At 45.2% G+C, this 18,878-nt stretch overlaps 1 protein-coding gene and 2 non-coding genes across 7 annotated transcripts in view; 1 reads left to right on the top strand and 2 right to left on the bottom strand.

Moving 5' to 3' along the window:
• Positions 1-16,208, top strand: part of TEX2 (testis expressed 2) — a 120,441-nt gene extending 104,233 nt beyond the window's left edge. For 2 of the 5 annotated variants that reach the window (XM_055255854.2, XM_055255855.2), the window contains exons 8-12: positions 2,157-2,289; positions 8,368-8,493; positions 10,192-10,401; positions 12,382-12,502; positions 14,534-16,208. In XM_055255854.2, the coding sequence (XP_055111829.1) occupies positions 2,157-2,289; positions 8,368-8,493; positions 10,192-10,401; positions 12,382-12,502; positions 14,534-14,656 (713 nt within the window). In that variant the 3' untranslated portion in view covers positions 14,657-16,208. The remainder of the gene's footprint in view (positions 1-2,156; positions 2,290-8,367; positions 8,494-10,191; positions 10,402-12,381; positions 12,503-14,533) is intronic. The other 3 variants (XM_055255856.2, XM_055255858.2, XM_055255857.2) reach the window with 3 other exon arrangements.
• A 951-nt stretch (positions 16,209-17,159) lies between these two features.
• On the bottom strand, positions 17,160-17,292 carry LOC129470854 (small nucleolar RNA SNORA76). The gene has a single exon (XR_008653374.2). It is a non-coding gene; the product is annotated as a small nucleolar RNA SNORA76 (small nucleolar RNA).
• Positions 17,293-17,476: 184 nt separating this feature from the next.
• On the bottom strand, positions 17,477-17,546 carry LOC129470846 (small nucleolar RNA SNORD104). Its single transcript, XR_008653366.1, has one exon. It is a non-coding gene; the product is annotated as a small nucleolar RNA SNORD104 (small nucleolar RNA).
• Between the last annotated feature and the right edge of the window lie 1,332 nt (positions 17,547-18,878).

The following is an 18,878-nucleotide window of genomic DNA, read 5'->3' as shown; positions in this document are numbered from 1 at the left end:
GAGTGCCAGGGCTGAGCAGGGCCCTGTGGGTGGGTCTCATGAGGCATATTCAGTGTTTAAAACAGACGCCTCCCCCAGGCAGAGGCTCAGTCAGATGCCCAAGCCTCATCCTCAGATATCAGGCTCCATGGCTGCCCAGTACAGCCTCTTCCCTGGCAACAGCAGCAAGGGAGACAGAGCAAGAAGTAAGGGTGGGCTGGTGAATGCAGAAAAAGGGAGGCTGCCTAGTCAGACTGTGCCAGGTGCCAGGGTGTACACAGCTCTCCCTGGAAGAGGCAGTATAGGTCTCCTTGGTGCAGACAAGGGTACTGATGGCACAGAAGTGAAGAAACTTCCAGTGAAACACAAGCCCCAGTCTATGTGACTGGGCTCTTTGCTCTTCCCTGGGCCTTCCTCCACCCCCCAGCTCCTGACAGGGCCTCTGGACCACACATCATTGGGTGGAATGTCCCCGTGACTGGGCATGAGCCAGCAGTTTTACTAAGCCTAAATCCATATATCTTCATTTAAAAAACAGACTAGCAAAACTTTCCATTTTGTAAGAAGTATAATTCTGGGGCCTTTAATATGTCCATTTTCAAAGGCAATGCATACTATTAATATTTATTAGAAACTTGACTAGAATTTTCAAAAGAAACGATTATGTTTGGATGGTTTGAATATTAATTCTCAAAGCTGGAAATACTATACAACAATAAATATCTTCTTTATTGTTTTTTTTTTACATTGAGTTTAAATCTATTAATATTAGCCTTTTGCTCTAATCCCTTCTCCTGAAGTGATTAAAAACTAAATGTCTTTATTAAAGCAGATATACCCTTTATTTCCATTAATAGTACCTTTGAAGAGCAAGCTAATTAATTCTTTCTAACTGCTTAATGTAAACAAGAAATACAACAGTTTTGTGAGTGTTGCTGCAAGGAAGAGAATCACAATTGATCTCCATATCACTTAATTAAACCAGGTCATTCATGGAAAATAATTATCTTCCATTATGGTAAAAAGAATTGGTTGAAAACAAAATGGAAATCACCCTGCTTTTAGTGAGGAATGACACCATTAGTGCTGGCTGGGGTTAAGCAGTGCTTTTATCTGAGGTGGTGGCCATGTAGGGGATGGGCTGTTTACTGTAATTGCTTGAAAACAATGCTGTATGTGAATGATGGTTTTAGATTAATTTCCTGCTTCCTTTTAGATGTTGTCATTTGTCATGTGAGGATCTATAAAAGTTTATTAACATTTAAACACCCACTTAAAGGATCACATTTTGATAAAAAGTCCATGAGGTCTTCTGGAGGCCTGAGTCTGAAAAATCACAGAAAAATACTTGACAAATCATAGAATCCTCAAGTAGAAGAGGGTCATGAGATAAACCCTGTTTGTATTTTAAACCTCTGATCAGCGGCCATCCCAGTAAAATTCCATGAAGCTACAAGCCTTTCAGATATGATCTCATTGGCATAATATCTTTCCTAAGGAGCTGATTTTTAGCCTAAGGTACAAAGTGATTACCCAATTGTATCTGGATAATCCTGGGAATTGAAAGTTAATTCTTTGATTCCCATCAGTGGGCAGTTTCCAGAAAGAAAGGAAGGTCCTAAACGTTTTTGTTACTCTTCCTGTTAAATCTGAGCCATTTTCTGTGTCCCACTCCCAATACTGGAGAATTTTAAGAAAGACAGCGGTTCTCATATGTGTCTTTATAGAACAACCCAGCTTACAGAGAAGTCTTAGCACTTCCCTTGTGCCTCGTAACTGGCTGGGCATCAGCATGCCTTGTCCTGGCTTTGCCCTGGGTCAAGCCATTTTCTTCCGCCGGGCATATGTCTTCTTACTAAATACAAGGAGATTTTAGAAGCCAGAGGATGGGACCCTTCCAGTGCTGACTTGTGCACTGAATTCCCCAGGATCCTGTGAATGGGTCCTGAGGTGCTGGCTGTTTACCAGGGGCTCGATGTATTCCGTGACCTGTTCTCGTGTGTGTTGATGGCATAATGCGCTCTCAGTCCTCTTCTCACCTAGATTAGTAGACGATACATAGACTTTCAATATGGTGCCTATTTAGATATTTTTAAATGTAAGTTTTTATACTGTCATTTATAGTCATGTGTTTTTTGGGGGAAAAAAAACCTTCTGTTTTTTCACCATTTCTCCAGGACTCTGGATTGATTTGGAAATGTCCTACAATGGGTCCTTTCTGATGACTCTCGAGACCAAAATGAATTTGACCAAACTAGGTAAAGAGCCTCTTGTTGAAGCCCTGAAGGTTGGAGAAATTGGCAAAGAAGGGTAAGGGGCTATATATGAATTTACTAATCCAATCCTGGGGCACCAGCCTCTCCCTCCAGCCTTTGAGAAGCAGGTTTGAAGGCCGGGCGAGGTGGCTCACGCCTGTAATCCCAGCACTTTGGGAGGCCGAGGCGGGTGGATCACGAGGTCAGGAGATCGAGACCATCCTGGCTAACGTGGTAAAACCCTGTCTCTACTAAAAATACAAAAAATTAGCCGGGCGTAGTGGCGGGCGCCTGTAGTCCCAGCTACTCGGGGGGCTGAGGCAGGAGAATGGTATGAATCCGGGAAGCGGAGCTTGCAGTGAGCCGAGATCGTGCCACTGCACTCCAGCCTGGGTGACAAAGCGAGACTCCGTCTCAAAAAAAAAAAAAAATAGAGAAGCAGGTTTGATGTGTAGTGGCCCCTAGATGTTGAGTGAGCTTCTGTGTAAGTGCTCCTGGACCAGAGCATTTCAGGGAATGGTTTCCTAGTCTCATCCCCAGTGGCCTGTGAGTTCCCAACCCAGCTCAGCTGTGACAGCGCCTTTGACCTCAGTGCTGGCGGTGGTACACATGGAATTGATTACCCAGAAAACATCACTGACTCAGACAAGTGGGGCAGACTCATCCAAGCAATAAAATGATCCTCGAATAGAATCATGAAGATCCTTCCGGTCATAAACAGCAATATGTGGAGCAGGCTGAATCTACCTGCTTTAATCACAAAGTCAGAATTATTTATAATTAGATGATTGATTTTGTAGTGTAGAGCGTGCTCCTAAAAGTGTTTTGAGAAGCATTTTCCCTAAATAATACAATATTGACTTGCCTAGTAAATCCCTCTCTTCGTAGATAGTTTATCTGCTGCCTAGGGTTTGTCTGATTTAGCAAATATTCCAAAATTGTGAGTCTTTCCCTCTTAAATACCTAGAATAGATAAACTGGAACTTTTACATCCTACTCTCCTTAAAATGACTGCTCTGACTATAAATTTAAATTATATTATTGTTTTTACCAATTAAAAATGTTGACTAGAGGCTGCTTCTCACATCTTTAGCCCTTTGCATGGAATCAACAGTATGATGACATGAAAATGTCACAAGGAGCTACCTCCACGGGGCCTAAATATAAGATACTGGCTGTTAGACTTTTGCTTGGTTCTGGTACTGACCTAATGCTTTTATTCATGCTTGTGGTAGTAGCAGATTGGGGGAGCTGGGTTATACATTGGAGAATATTCTTTTACTTAGATTATTCTGATTTATTCAAGTTACTTAATGAAATGTTTCTATTTTAGTAATTGGAGAATTTTACCAGCTATATGCAATCTAACCTGTGTCTGTGCTATTTTCCTTTCATTTTTCTATTTGTTAAAATATGTTTGGATTCGGCAATCTGTGGATTTATATTTTCTGGTGAGTGTGGTATTTATCAACTCTCCACATAGCATTTCATACCCTGTAACTTCTGAGTCATGTTCAGTCCCATGTGAAACCATGAGGAAGCCTGTCTTTTCATCACATTCTTGGACATAAAGGCACAGTTCGTGAGCCTGAGAGAACCGAGACCAGGAGTAGTTAAGAGGCTTTCCTGACAGGCAAAGTCTTATAGACTTCCCCAATTTGAATTGCTGGAGTCCTGATCTAGTCAGACTCAATTCCTGGTCCTGCTGTCCCCACCCCACCCCCACGCATAGCTGAGCACATTAAATCCAGCTCATGACGACAGAGTTGCAGAACCAGCTGCCTAGAAAATGAAGCACCTGAGGCAGACGCAGTCTTGAAAATGAGATCTAATAACAAGAGAGTGTGGCAGAGCAACCTCGGGCGGATGCATTTGTGCAAGGAGCCCTTTCTAGAAACAGCCCCTTGCGGGCACAGAGGCACAGGGACTCCATTGCAAAGGGGGTCTTGGACACCAGGGGCAGCAACCAGGCCGGTCCCTGAGGTGCTTGCCACGTAGGTGTCCACATTCACTGCTATTCATGCAGCCCTCGTAGCCCAGTTTCAAGTTCATAGACTCTGGCTGACCAGAGGATGGACATGTTTCTGGAAAGCTGTGCTTCTCTAGAGTGAGTGGAAAAAAGATCCTCTGCTTTAGGAATGTGATGGTATTATATTTCACTTATATTTCTAAAGTGCTATTTTTTTCTAGAAGAGTCTGTTATAAAATGTTTTGCTTCTTCCTGTGAGGGTGTTAAATTATATGTTGATGTGTAGTTGGCTGTCATTTGTTTTTAAAAGTAAGGAGGAATACAATCCAAAAGCACTTCATTTGGGAGAAGAAGGCCCGGAAAAATGGACCCTTACCCCTTTTTTCAGAAAGGACCCTTTCGGGAACCTGAGAGCACTGGGTCCTTCTTTCTGAAAATGCTTCCACATGCACCATTTGGCTCACAGTTTCTAGGAGCATTGTGAGCCTCTGAAAGCCCATCCGTGATCCCAGAAGTGATTCCAGAATCCACTTCACTTCCTTAGTCATGAGGTTTATGGAATCACCGTGTGGCTTAGTAGCAGAGGAGGGACAGGAGTCAGCATACATACTAGCTGTTTGAAGCTTGTGATCTTTGGAACTGATATCTTCCTTAATATTAAACCTCCAAAGCGCAGAATGTCTGAAGAATTGGCCAGCAGCAGCCCTTTCCTCCAGGCCCTCCTTTCAGCCCGTGGCCACCTGTCCAGGGCCTCACTCCACATCAGGGTCTGCTCCCTGGTGTCCTGCCTAGCAGGGCCTCGGCTTCATCTCACTGCTTTTTTCAGTCCCTGTTCAAGTGTGCAAATGATTGTGCTCTTGCGGAGTCTCTGAGGAGATGCTGCTCAACCTGTGAGATGTCCTCCTTACTGGTAGGAGGTTTGTTCACCTTTAGTTAGTACCCTGAGGGTGAGACTGAGATTTTAACCTGTGTAGCTTTGCCCTAGCAAAGTCTCTTCCCTTTGAAATGTGTGTCTGCTGTATTTTCGTGGGCATTTTTCCTTTAGTTTTTTCATTTCCCAAATAGTCCTTTTGTCACACACTGCAGGTAACGTAACATACGACATTCAGATGGGATTGAATTAGTGAGCTGAGCAGCCTCTGCTTTAGGAACTGCCCTGCAGAGGGCTAGAATGAGTTAGTAAAGGGAGTGCTCTGCCTTTTGGGTGGCCTTTAAATGGAAAGGGGCATGGGAGTGAAGTGTTTCCTATAAGGCACTTGGCCTCTTCCTGCTCCACCACTGCATTCTGGGCCCTTTGTACAAGTCCCCAAGTCAGAAGGTGGCCCCATCTGACCTCTTTTCAGTTACTAGTTCATATCTACCCCAAACACCCGTCTGCCCCCAGGCCCCTGGTGTTCTGGGCGCTGAGTGCCTGCAGTTTACGCTGTGACTCGGTCTAGTTTGTGGGTGTGTATGCACATGTGTGCCTGTGGCAGGTGTATGGAACTGATTTTCTCAAAAGAAAATTAGTGCATTCTTGAGTGTGGTCTCCCTCAAAGCAAACATCTCACAGGGCTTCTTAATTTAATTATGCGTTCTTCATTTAAAGCATTTTGGGGGCTTCTTTTTAGAGCTGCCTCCAGAGTCCGTGACATTCTTTTAGCTATCCTGAGTGACGGCAAATTATCTTGCTTTGTAGATGGTTTGGACCTTTGAGAAATTGCTAGAAGTCATCAGAGGTGGTGGCGATTATGAGACCAAGAAATAAAATATTTGGTCTAAGAGTGTCAGTGATAAAATAATTCACTTTTTCTTATATATCTGACATTTCCAAAAGATTTTTGGCAGAAGGAACATAACTGGAATAAGCCTTTTAAGGTGTCTCTTTGAAAGGATATCACACTCATCTGGAATTCTGAGGTGTGTTTAAAACAAGTAGGCTGATTACATTCCAGCACGTCTTCTACAAGGAAGTGCGGTGTACCTTTCTCTGACGTTCATGCTGAGGTCATAAAATGCATGTTCATTTATAAAAGTGAATATCAGGCAAACACTGGGCTACACTTATAATTCCTAAGTATTGGGTGCTGCATAATACTGCCCGCCGTGCGGGGAGCAGAGGTACCACTCGGTCAAAATCAGATTTTCACATCACCTCATCAGCTTGAACTGGTACAGCATTACCTAAAGTGTTCACTTCAAGCCGCAAAATTTGTCCTGTTCTGTGACCTGCAGAGGATTAACTCAGTAACCTGAGAGTTTGCCACAGCGCTCAGCCTCTGGCATCTTCTGCCCAGGGTTGGAGCTGCCAGATGGTATGTCCCAGTGGGGTCACAAGGAGCAGTGGCTCAGCAGATCTCACTGGGGTCCCAGAGCTTGCAGGCAGCCTTTTGTGCTTTGTGGGTGAGGAGCAGGCTCCCTGTGCTGTGGGGACAGATTTCACACCCGGCAGCATGAGGTCAGAGAGCCTCAGGCACTGCCTTCCTACTGATGGAGAACTCCGATGCTCTTCTGAGAGGGTGTGTGATCTTTGGGGATTTACATCCTCACCCAAGACCCGGTTTAGGCTTTCATAGGAATTGAATTTTGCTATATACATTTTAAATATAAGATTCCTGTGAGGGCTGCCTAACCACAGCACACTCTGATATGGCTCTGCAACCAGCAGATACACATAAGCATTTCCTGGACCAGCCAGGCCTCTGGTGGAAGGAGGAAGAGTCAGTTATGTGCTGTCCCGTGGCCAGGGACAAGAGGCTTTTGTTTCTGCAGAGGGAGTTTCCCTTTAATGTAGAAGTCCAGCCTGTTGGCTGGAGCACTGGCTCTAATGTTTCAGAGTGGGGTTGAGGAGGAGCTGTGTGTCCTGCCAGGGAGGACACAGTCTGGGTCCTCTTACAGCCGGCTCCTGTTTCCAGGGTAGAGGTTTCAGTCCTGCCCTCCCAGTGCACAGGGCTGGGGCCGTTGCTGGGCCTTCAGTTCCACACTGGCATGTGTGCTGTGCCCTTGGGTGCCTTTGGCTCCTGTTGGTCAGGAAATAACTGTCCCCGTGGGCCTCTGGTGGCCCAAGGACAGCATCAGGAAAACCAAAGGACTGCAGCTGCAGGGAGACAGGCCCCGAGCTCCACTGCCTTCCCTTGTCCATGTAATTGTGTGCTTGTCAAAAATACAATGACCAGCCTCTGCTTGGTGACCATTTGGTTGTGTAATAGTGTTCAGAGACTACTCTGTCCCTTGTTCATTTTGTCCCATTTAAGTCTCTGGGCTCAGACACAGCCCTGCCAGTACTTTCTGAAGCAAAGCCAAGGTCCAGGGAGGAAGCTGCTTTCTGTAAGCCCGAGGCTCAGCCCAGAAGCCCCCAGGTCCCCTCCGAGGGGAACTGGACCCCTCACCTCTGCAGGTAATCCAGCAACCCCACACCTCTGGAACTGAGCATCCGCCCTGGAGAGTTGAGTGAGGGACACTGCTCTCCCATGAGGCTTTCCCTTACTTCAGGCAAAGGAATGGTCTTTAGATGTGAACTTTTCCAGAAAATTTCCTGGGTTCTCATGTCAGTTGCTTCCTAGAGTCTCCTGAGACTTTTTGTGTGTTGGCTTTTTCTGTGACCCTCAGGAGATAGGGCAGGTGTGGAGTGAAATATGTAATGTCACTGGAAAGGAGTCATGAGTCAAAACTAACTTGGAGGGTTACTAATCCAGAAAGCATCAGAGTTGCTGAACTAAGCCAGAGCCAAGGGACTTGCCTCAACATCCCATCATCGGTGAGAAGTGGCCATGTCACCAGTATAAGCTGTCACCTCACTCTTGCAACCATCCGCTCTTTCTGTTCATCCTCCCGTGTGGCTCCCGCTGCACTGCTGGTTGAAATCACTGCATTTTATGTGCGCATCACACTCCCACCTCCTGTCCTTCTGACGCATGCTCAAAAGCAACCTCTTCTGGGTCCAAGGCCTCTGTGGTCCTGTCAGAGGCCTTGGTGCTGAAGAGTGTCCTGAGCATCTGCGCTGATCCAAGGATTCTTGGATTGGGCCTCTTCTGTTTTGGGTGGGTTGGAGAGAATGATGAGATGTAGTAACAGTTACATCCCAACCCTGTTGTGGTTGAGTGTATGTGCATGGGTGTGTGTGTTCTCTTTCTAAGCAGAGCTTGGGTGAGGGCAGGCAGTGGTGGTGACTCTCTCTCTGTCCAGTTGCAGGCCCCGGGCATTCTGTCTGGCAGACAGTGATGAGGAATCCTCCAGCGCTGGCTCCTCCGAGGAAGATGATGCTCCAGAGCCCAGCGGGGGAGACAAACAGCTCCTCCCAGGGGCCGAAGGGTGAGTGGATGAGTGCTTCTGTGCCTCTGAGTCTCCAAGGATCAGGACAGCAAGTTGGGAGTGAGCCTTGTTTCCCCCCCTTCCTCTGTGATCTTCCTTCCTCTTTCATGTTGAGTAGATGGTTTTTGTATTAATATCCCAGGTCAGTGGTCTGTTTAAATTCCAGGCCGCCAAGCGAAAAGACCCATATAGCTTTCCTTACTAAAATGGCTTTCTGCTGCTGTTTGATTAAATAATAGAGAAGTTGAAGGGTGTGGTGATGATGAAGAGCATCGCCCTGAGCCTTCAGAAGAAACCCAGCACACGCCCCCTCCCCCTGGAGCCAGCGGAGAGCCTCCCTCCCTTCAGCTTCAGCTGGAGTGCGTTTGCTTCTGTTGAGCTGCAAGTTCCTGCAAAGCAGAAACATTCAGATGATTTTCTTTGGCGACTTTTGAAAGCGCTGATGACTGAGCTGATCTTTTGGATCATGAACTTCATTTGGAGGGGGGCACTCTTTGCCTGTTACTTGGGCTGTGAAATGATCAAAGTGCCTATCCACAAGGATCTTTTAATTACATAAAGTGAATTGAAGAAACTAAGATTAAAGGAAGCCAAATAATTCGGAAACTTTTATAAGAAAAAACCAACCTATTCACTTTTGAAATCCTACAGGAGATAAGAATTCAGATGTTTGAGGAGTTGGTGCCAAAGTTTGTGTGTATTATTTACAGTCTAGCTGCTTGACCTTCTTAAGAATGATTGCTTTTCCCTGAACACATACTATTCCTCATGTTCTGGAACTGTGGGGTCTTTTGAAAAGCAAATATCCTTTCTTCTGAGGGCAGTCTCATGGTACATGTGACCTGATACAACAGCTTATTTTGTTGGCCTGTGAGCACGTCAACTTGGTGTAGCATTTTGTTTGTTTGTTTGTTTTCTTGAGACAGCATCTTGCTCTGTCACCCAGGTCTGGAGTGCAGTGGCACAATCATAGCTCACTGCAGCCTCAAACTCCTGGGCTCAAGTGATCCTCCCATTTTAGCCTCCCGAGTAGCTGGGACTACAGGTGCACACCACCACTCCTGGCTAATTTTCTGTTTGTTTTTTTTGTAGAGATGGGGGTCTCACTGTGTTGCCCAGGCTAAATTTTTCTTTAAGAAGTTCCAAGCCCTTTGAAAAGTAATTGCCACTCAAGGTAGCCATGTGACACCACCTAAAGACAGTCTGTTGATTACTGATTTGTGTCCTACTGATGCAGCATTATTTGTTACTTGCTGCATGGAGATTATGAGATTGATATGTCATTGGATTTCTGTCTGGTATTGGAGTAGTATAAAGGAGGACAGGTGAGAAACCTCTGCATGAGGACTTTGTCCAGCTCTCCATTATCAAGATTTGGGCTGTTTCAGACATTTACACCTTCTCTAAAGTAGTAGTTCTCAACTGGGGGTGATTCGGCCCCCCAGAGGACATTTGCCAATGTCTGGCGACATTTTTCATTGTCATAACTAGGAGGATTGTTGCTGGCATCTGGTAGATAGAGACCAGGGATGCTGCTGAACACCCTGCAATGCACAGGATGCCCCCTGCCCCAACACAGAATCACCCCATCCAAAACATCGAATGGTGCTCTAAAGTAAGGAGAATGAAGAGCCACATGTTTTTGTCTGTGAAAGTGCAAAGTTCATGCTAACTGCCCTTTGTGTTCCACATTTGAAGGTACGTTGGAGGTCATCGAACAAGTAAGATTATGAGGTTTGTTGATAAAATTACCAAGTCAAAATATTTCCAAAAAGCAACAGAGACAGAGTTTATTAAAAAGAAGATCGAAGAAGTCTCCAACACACCCCTGCTGCTCACTGTTGAAGTACAAGAATGTAGAGGAACCTTGGCGGTCAACATTCCACCACCCCCGACTGACCGAGTATGGTGCGTAGAGGGCCCTCAGGGACAATAAGTGATTCCTCCTATTGCATGGCCACAAAAATCCCAGCCTGCTTAACCTTGAGGTTATGGAAAGTACCTTCTCCCGGGCAGAAGCACTTCCAAACATTTTTCATGGGACCTTAATATTAGTTGCAAATCTGACGGTACTTTCTTCTGTGAGTGGTGAATTCACGTTCAAGAATTCATGTTCACATGGTAGGAAAAGTTAAAGTCAATACATGAAGTTTATGAAATAAGCTGTTTCTATTATTGGTCTTCCTCCTCTGTAAAGCCAACTGTTCTGCCAGTAATAACAGCTGTCATTTGTAGATAGCACCTTTATTCTCTGCCTGGCCCTGGTTGTAATTGCATTACCTGATTAGTCCTCATGGCATCCTGTTGAGGTAGATGTCATTGTTATCCCTACTTTAAAGATGAGGATCACACATCCAACAGAGTCTGGGAAGTTAGGGAGACTTCCCTGAGTTAGGCCTCGATGCTGAGGAGTCAGGAGCATGTGCATTTGGTGTCTGAGGACTTGATTCTCAGCCCCAGCTGCATGTTAAAATCACCTGGGGACTTGCTAAAACTATAGATATGCCTGGCCCATCCCCCAGGATTTCAGGGGTCAGGGGTGATGAAGCCAGGGTTGAGAGTCACTGAAATAAATTATTGATGAGTTCAGCATCACTGTCTGTGAATCTCAATTTAAAATTGACATGCTAAGTCCTATAAAAATGGGCATAAGTGTAAATAGTGATTGCATAAGAGATCTCATTGTACCATAAACTACACTCATAACAAAAATATAGCTCTGTTCTATCATAGAGTGAAACCAACATGCTAGTACATATCATTGGTATTCAGAAGGATTTCTAGGAATGATCAGAAGAGGGGTTTTGAATTGACTAACCATTTAACGATAATGCTGGTATTTCCCAATAAAACTTTAAAATGCCTTTTTATACTTTTTTAAGTAATATTTTCATTGTAAAAAAAAAAAAGAGAAAGATTGGGAAAAGGTGAAAAATAAATAAATAAATAAATAAAAACCCATAATCTCACCATCCAGAAATAACCACTGTTAATATATGGTCTTTCAAACCTTAAAAAAATTTTAATAAAGTTGATACATTTCTTCTCCTTACTGCCAATTCTTTAGATTTATCAGTTTTCAATGCCTCTGCTCAGGGGGAGATAAAATAAAAGGGCTCTAGGATAGCGCTACCCAAGGCATGCTCAAATGCTGAACTATGTGTTATTGATCCATAAAGATAAGTATAGAGTGTTTAGAAATATTTATTGCAACTTGACATTTTTACTGTATTTCCAAAAGCACTGGTCCATGACAGATTTAAGGTTTTAGATAGTTGATAGCACACAGGGTCTTGTCTGGATACTTTGCCAGCAGTTCTGATTGCCAGTCTGCTCCCTCAGGAAGTCATAAAAAGCATATTGTTGGGGTGTAGGGTGAAAAAACAGGTTTCAAACCTTACCGATCGACATATGCACAGGAGAATGTAAGGGCAGTTTACCCCACTTCTGTCAGTAGTCCTCTCTTGGGGATGACATTCGGAGAGAGGCAGTGTGTCTTTTACTCTCTGCTTTATCTGCTTGTATGTATGTTTTGTTTTTGTAATATACATATACTACTTTTATAAAAATTGAAAGAAAAAAGGTTATTGCCATTTTAGAAAAAAACAGAAACCAATACCCAGGTCATGGACTTTTCCAGTGGTGCTTCCTGGCTTTCCCGGTTTGTCGTAACTGTTCTAAATCCGCCACAGCCCTAACACCATCCAGGGAACACAGGGGATTCACAATTCATACTTTGTGTGTGGAGTATTTTTAGAGGGCATTTTCAGAAGAAAATAACATTTTAAGTAGTGATAAAACCCCATGTAAATGAGAACTGTTTGCTGTCAGTGCCTGTCTCATTCCTTGCTTTGCTTCTAAATGTGGTTATTACTTGTCTTCAAAAAGGTATGGTTTCCGAAAGCCACCACATGTGGAGCTGAAAGCTCGGCCAAAACTTGGAGAGAGAGAAGTGACTTTAGTTCATGTGACAGACTGGATAGAGAAGAAACTGGAGCAAGAGTTTCAGGTAAGGTTTACCTGAAAGGTAAACTAGAGGCCTAGTGTTATCTAGTATTTCACACAAAGTATAGAAGCTGTGGGTTTAGCCGAGGTTCTGAACTTCAGCTGGGTCACGATCCTCTTTTGAAAATCTGATGGTGACCTTCATCCCAGAAGAGTATTACATTTGATCAAATATGGGAATAAAATGTTAGGTACAGTATCAAAGCCCTGAAACTTATCCACAGAACATTACTAAGTCATCTTCAGAGGAAACCCAAAAGATTTGGGTCAGAGCAAAATGATGATGTCTTTTCCCAGCAAGCCTGCCAGAACTCTCAGGCTTTGTTTTCTCTTATGCAAGGCCTGGTCTTGCCCAACTCTTAGCACCCGGCCTGTGGGCAGGGAGGCTGCCCCGTTCTTGTGTGCTGTTCACCTTGCTCAGTTTGTTCAGTTCAACAAACATTCCTGGAAACCCTTCTGTATGCCAGGTACCACCTGTCCTGGGACTCCAAAGATGAGTCAGGCCTCTCCCACCCTGGGTAGCTTCTAGTGTAGTCTGGGAGTTTATTAAGCCAGAGCTTACTCTCTCAGCTTTTTTTTCTGCATTTGGCCACCAAAGGTAATAGCAGTATAGCTGGAGGCCCTGGGATGAGCTATTTCCATCAAACTTTTATCAGATATTTGAAGTACAGTTGTCTGTCAGGGTTTTATGGATTAGCAAACGATTTACTTTTAATGAAATTCACCTTTTGAAGAAGACCTACATTCTTTTTGCAGTGGTGTATTTTGAGTTACTGCCTTAAAAAAATCCTCTTATTTAAAAACTAGAGATTAAACATAACTGGTAACCAATTTCTGAAAAAGCTTAATGTCATCACCAAATAGAAAAGTACTTTGAACCTAGTGAGGGGAAAGAACATCATGCCTTTTATTTTTCCCTTTTTCTTTCCTTTTTTTTTTTTTTCTAAGACAGAGTCTCACTCTGTCGCCCAGGCTGGAGTGCAATGGCGCCATCTCGGCTCACTGCAAACTCCGTCCCCCAGGTTCATACCATTCTCCTGCCTCAGCCTCCCGAGTAGCTGGGACTACAGGCGCCCGCCACCACGCCCAGCTAATTTTTTGTATTTATAGTAGAGATGGGGGTTTCACTCCTAACCTTGTGATCCACCCACCTCGGCCTCCCAAAGTGCTGGGATTACAGGTGTGAGCCACCATGCCCTGCCTAATTTTTTTGTATTTTTAGTTGAGACAGGGTTCACCATGTTGGCCAGGCTGGTCTTGAACTCCGGACCTCAGGTGATCTGCCTGCCTTGGCCTCCCAAAGTACTGGGATTACAGGCGTGAACCATCGCACCTGGCCATTAGCTTACGTTTTATTGCTAGGATTTGTTAATAAAAGGATAATTCACATGGAATATGTGTTCTAGACGTAGTAACTGGGAACTACTGTGAACAGCTTAAGCCAATTGTTGGATATATATCAGTGCATATGGGCAACCTTATTATATGTACACAAAATCAAAGGCCACTTCTGCTTCCAAGCTGATATATTAGAGGATTCTCATATCTATGTGCTGGTATGATTCCTCAACTCTTTCTAAAGTATGTATGGTGGGAGAATTCGTTTGGAATGCATAGGAAGTTTTTTTTTTTTTTTTTTTTTTGAGACGGAGTCTTGCTCTGTCACCCAGGCTGGAGTGCAGTGGCGCGATCTCGGCTCACTGCAAGCTCCGCCTCCCGGGTTCACGCCATTCTCCTGCCTCAGCCTCTCCGAGTAGCTGGGACTACAGGCGCCCGCCACCACGCCCGGCTAATTTTTTGTATTTTTGGTAGAGACGGGGTTTCACCGTGGTCTCGATCTCCTGACCTCGTGATCCGCCCGCCTCGGCCTCCCAAAGTGCTGGGATTACAAGCGTGAGCCACCGCGCCCGGCCATAGGAAGTTTTTATATATATTTTTAAAAATTAGTCTAAGGCCTAAAATTATCAGAACAAAGGAGGGTGACAGCCTGGCAAGGCATTCTTCCACATAGCTGTTCTTTAATATCTTCCTACAGAAAGTTTTTGTCATGCCAAACATGGATGATGTTTATATCACTATAATGCACTCAGCCATGGACCCTCGCTCTACTTCCTGCCTCCTGAAAGACCCACCTGTGGAGGCTGCTGATCAGCCATGATGGGTGATGTCAGATGTTCCCCATATTGTGACATCGAGCTGGATGTGTGGGGTTCTTGGCTGCCATCTGTACTGTAGCGCTGGCCTCTGTGCCACAGCTACTGTTTCTTAAAGGACTGCTTCTGCCCTCTGCCTGCCAGTGCCCACTCCACTGTGAGGTGTCATTCCCCGCATCCAGTGACAACTGTCTGGATTGCCTGCTGCAAAGCTTTGATTTGGCGAAGGAGACCATGCAAGAATCATGGTGGATCCAGAAGTTATAGGTGACCCACACCATGGCTTTTAAAAGTCTACCCATGTTTGTGGCAGCAAATGAGCACAGTAAGAGCAAAGCTGAACAACTTGCCTCCTCTACTCCTCCAAAGCTTTTCTTCAGGCAGCCGATGCACAGTGGACTTTTTCACTTCTATACTTTGTATGTGGCCTTCCACACTTCCAGAGAATGTCAGTGTGCAATGTGTCTGGAGGGTGGGGAGAGGAATTCTGTGAGCCTTTTCATTTCGGTGACAGAAGAGATGGGCAGAGCAACTTACTTTTTTTCACATTAATTTGTGCATTTGGGAAGCAAGTAGCCATAGAACATACACAAACAACACGCTATCAGCTTGGGTAAGGACAGTGGGATTTATGTGAACATCAGGCAAAGCCATGAGATCAAACCATCCCAAGCCTTTCACCAATGGGGTACAACCACCTGGCTGCTAGCTAATCTTGAATGTTTTCCTGAGACAGGAGCGTATGTGAAAACATCAAACACTGCACATGACAGGATGGGTCCTCTCATACAGATGGGATGGGGCTAGAAAGCCAGAGCCACACTTTTTCCATCTGGCGTTTCCTGTGTCCTCCAGGTTTTATATGGAAATTGAAAGAGTTTGTTAATCTGATTGGGGGGGAGTTCCATGGGCAGATTTCCCTTCCTGAAGGCCAAAACAGAGAACTGCTCTCTTAAATTATTTCAAGAGTCAAGACCAAAAGTTTGCTCAGCATCACACTACATCTCAAAATTAATGTTGCCAACTTAATTTTGTGCATTTGTGTCAGAATGTTTAGTTTACAAGGTTGGGGGCTCTCTTATTGTATAATTTGCTTCGAGAAGTAAACCTAATACCATTTTTTATTGCTTAAAGCTGCATTCAACGTCAAAATTACCTTGGGTAACTTTTGATAACTTACATGTGTGGACAAAGCTAATAGTGGTTTTTTAAACAGCACCTTGCCTGAACGTGACTTTAAAGAAATTAATATATTGAAAACATGTTTGAACCCTTATTTTAATTGCACCATTAAAACATTTGACTTAAATTGTTTGACCATTCCAGTTGGTATACTGTTCTTATTTTTCATTGTGTAGGCCGATCTGCCTGTCAGAGTCCACGTGTCCTGGTCACTGGTCTTTACAATTGTGCAATAACTAAAGGCTAAGGACTAGATGCACTATCGTGTAAAGAGATTACACATGACTGTACCATGTTGCACTTAATCAAATAGTATGTGGGGATTTAAAATCGCTTGCATTGTTTCACAAAATAAATATCTCATGTCAAATACTAGATAAGCATCTAAGTCATTTCTACTGAATCCTGTTCAGATAGGGGCACAATAAAATGAGTACAGAGCACCGGGGCCCTCCCTGGTAATCGGAGCTTTCATTTACTGGGTTGATCACTGCCCAGTCCTAAGGCTGCAAAGCCATCCTCACCACATCCTTCGAACTATGTGCCATTATCTTCAACCCACATTTAAAGAATCCAGTGAAAGTTCGTAACTGAGGGGGTAGGGCAGTGGTGCTCCTGGGCTGCAGTTTACACCCTTCATCGTCTACTAATCTTAATTCGGGACACCTTCATTCATCGAATGCCCATGTAGTGAACGCATACGTGCATCCTTGCCCACCATTGCTGCCCTGTACTCAGAACTGATGCACATTTCACTGGAGCCCTTGTGGAAGATCTTTTACCAACCACAGAATCTGGACTGTGTAACTAGGTGTCTATGTTGTCCCCAACCATATATAAAATCTAATTCACCTTCACAACCGCCCTATAATTTTTAACTGTTTAGGAGTGACAGATTGACCTGCCCAAAGCTTTAGTCCCATGCTTGTCAGTACTCCTGCATGGTTATTTGTAAACAGGTCGATTACCCTTTAGTCAGGAGTTAACTCATGCAGTTCCACACCGAATCCGTTTATGTCAAGTACACAGTAGCCCTGCTGACGCCATTCCACGCTGCCTCCAACTAAATCTGCGCGTCTGATGGCAGGCGCGACAGCTTGGGACTTATGTCGAACTCCCGGCGAAGGCACAGCGCGCGCGATACACTCGGGGAGGGCTGGGCACGTATGGGAGCAGAGGGGCACTCATTACGCAGTAGAGTCCGCGTATCCCCGTCGGCCACCGCCCCCCTAACACGCCATTCTAGCCTTGGTATTACGGATTGAAGCCTCTCGTGGCAAACACCTGGAAAACTGCCCAGCCTAGCAGCCAGCCAGTCAGGTTACTTACTGTCGCTCGCGGTTAAAAGGGCCGCCCGCGGGGGGCCAGGCGGCCCCAGTTATGCGCAAGCACATGCTCTAGCGCTGCAGATTGACCCCCGGCGCCACGAGGAGGCTCGGCGGGGGCTCAAAGACAGCGCGTCGCCAACGACACACACCGACACCAGGGTTGGGTTCAAACCACTTTATTGACGGGAATGGGGTGGCAAAGCAGCAACGACGATGACATCCGACGTCCTCGGCTGGGAGCTACAAGAACGAGTGATAGATCAGCGGGTGTGCGCGCGCGCGACCGCCCGCCCCCTCCCAGCTCCGCTCGGGCAGGCTCAGACTCCAGTTCGCATCACCCGCGTCAGCAGTCTAACACGTGCTTTAATTGGAATGTCATCACAGCAGGCCGGCCCCCAACACACACCTCCCTGCTCCCGTGCCACGACCTCCGGGGCCCACCCAGCCAGACGACCCGCCAGAAACACAACCTGAGCACCCAGAATCCGCAGGCGCTGAAAGACAGGCGAACGGCGATAGCGTCCTCTTAAAGGAGCCGACCAGCGCTGATGGGCGGGCTTTACTGCCCTTAACCAATAGAAAGTTCAACTTTCGACCACGTGCGGTAAAGTTGTCTGGTGATTGGTAGTCCTTGCTGAGTCCTCCAGAGGATAGATGGGTCACATCCCAACCATAGAGATGGGAGTCGCTCAGTCTCAAATCCATTTGCATTTCAGCGTCTCCATCGCCAGCTGCTAATGAGCGTATCTCTCTGCAGTACGCAAAAGAAAACTTCACCAAGAGCAGGGTACAAGTGATGCCTAACTTGGATGACATGTTCTGTGCCAGGAGCTAGGATACGAGTTGAGAACGTAAAGTTAAAAACTGTCCCCAAGTGCAAAGTAACCTGTTGTGGTAGAAAGAGCTTTTATTGAAAATGGACCGATCTGCACCACATTCTGACTTTGTGATGCGTTCTTTCTGTGACCTTGTTCAGTTAACCTTTCTGAGCTTCGGTTTGTGGAAATTAGAAATACCTCCTCTCCCCGCCGCGCGCGCGAGCACGCGCACACATACACTCACACTCACACACACACACACGCACCGTGAGAAAAAAAAAAAAAGTTGTAAGGATTCGATGAATTAATACCAATTGCCTGGCACATTCTAAGTGGTAAACAAAGGTATTTAAAGGGCAGGAAGATGTGGAAAACTTCCTGCGACTGCAAAACTTTAATAAACACTAACATAGCGCTATGAACAGCCTACTGTAGAAGCCCAAAGAACAGAAAGCCTGACTTTGGGAAAACTTCGCAGAGTTGATTGAGCCCATTCCCTGGAAATACAGGTGGATGAATGAGAGTTTGCTTAACTGGGGGAGGACACAGTACACCAGCAGTCACAGTCGCCAGTTATCTTTATTGCCTCCCTATTTTCCTTGGGAATTCTTTTCCTTTTTTTCCTCTTAATACGGAAAATTTATTGTTTTGTGTGTGTGTGTATGTGACAGTGAAACCATTTCACCCTATGGGTTTGTAGTTGAATGGGCTCTTATTTTCATTATTTTCTATATAGACTTTAAATTCAAAAAATTCCTCTTTGGCCGGGCGCGGTGGCTCACGCCTGTAATCCCAGCGCTCTGGGAGGCCGAGGCAGATGGATCAGGTCAGGAGTTCAAGAACAGCCTGGCCAACACGGCAAAACCCCGTCTCTACTAAAAATACAAAAATTAGCCGGG

This window comes from Symphalangus syndactylus, chromosome 20 (genome assembly GCF_028878055.3).
Source record: "Symphalangus syndactylus isolate Jambi chromosome 20, NHGRI_mSymSyn1-v2.1_pri, whole genome shotgun sequence".
NCBI lineage: Eukaryota > Metazoa > Chordata > Mammalia > Primates > Hylobatidae > Symphalangus > Symphalangus syndactylus.
This window is presented reverse-complemented; position numbering and strand designations above follow the sequence as displayed.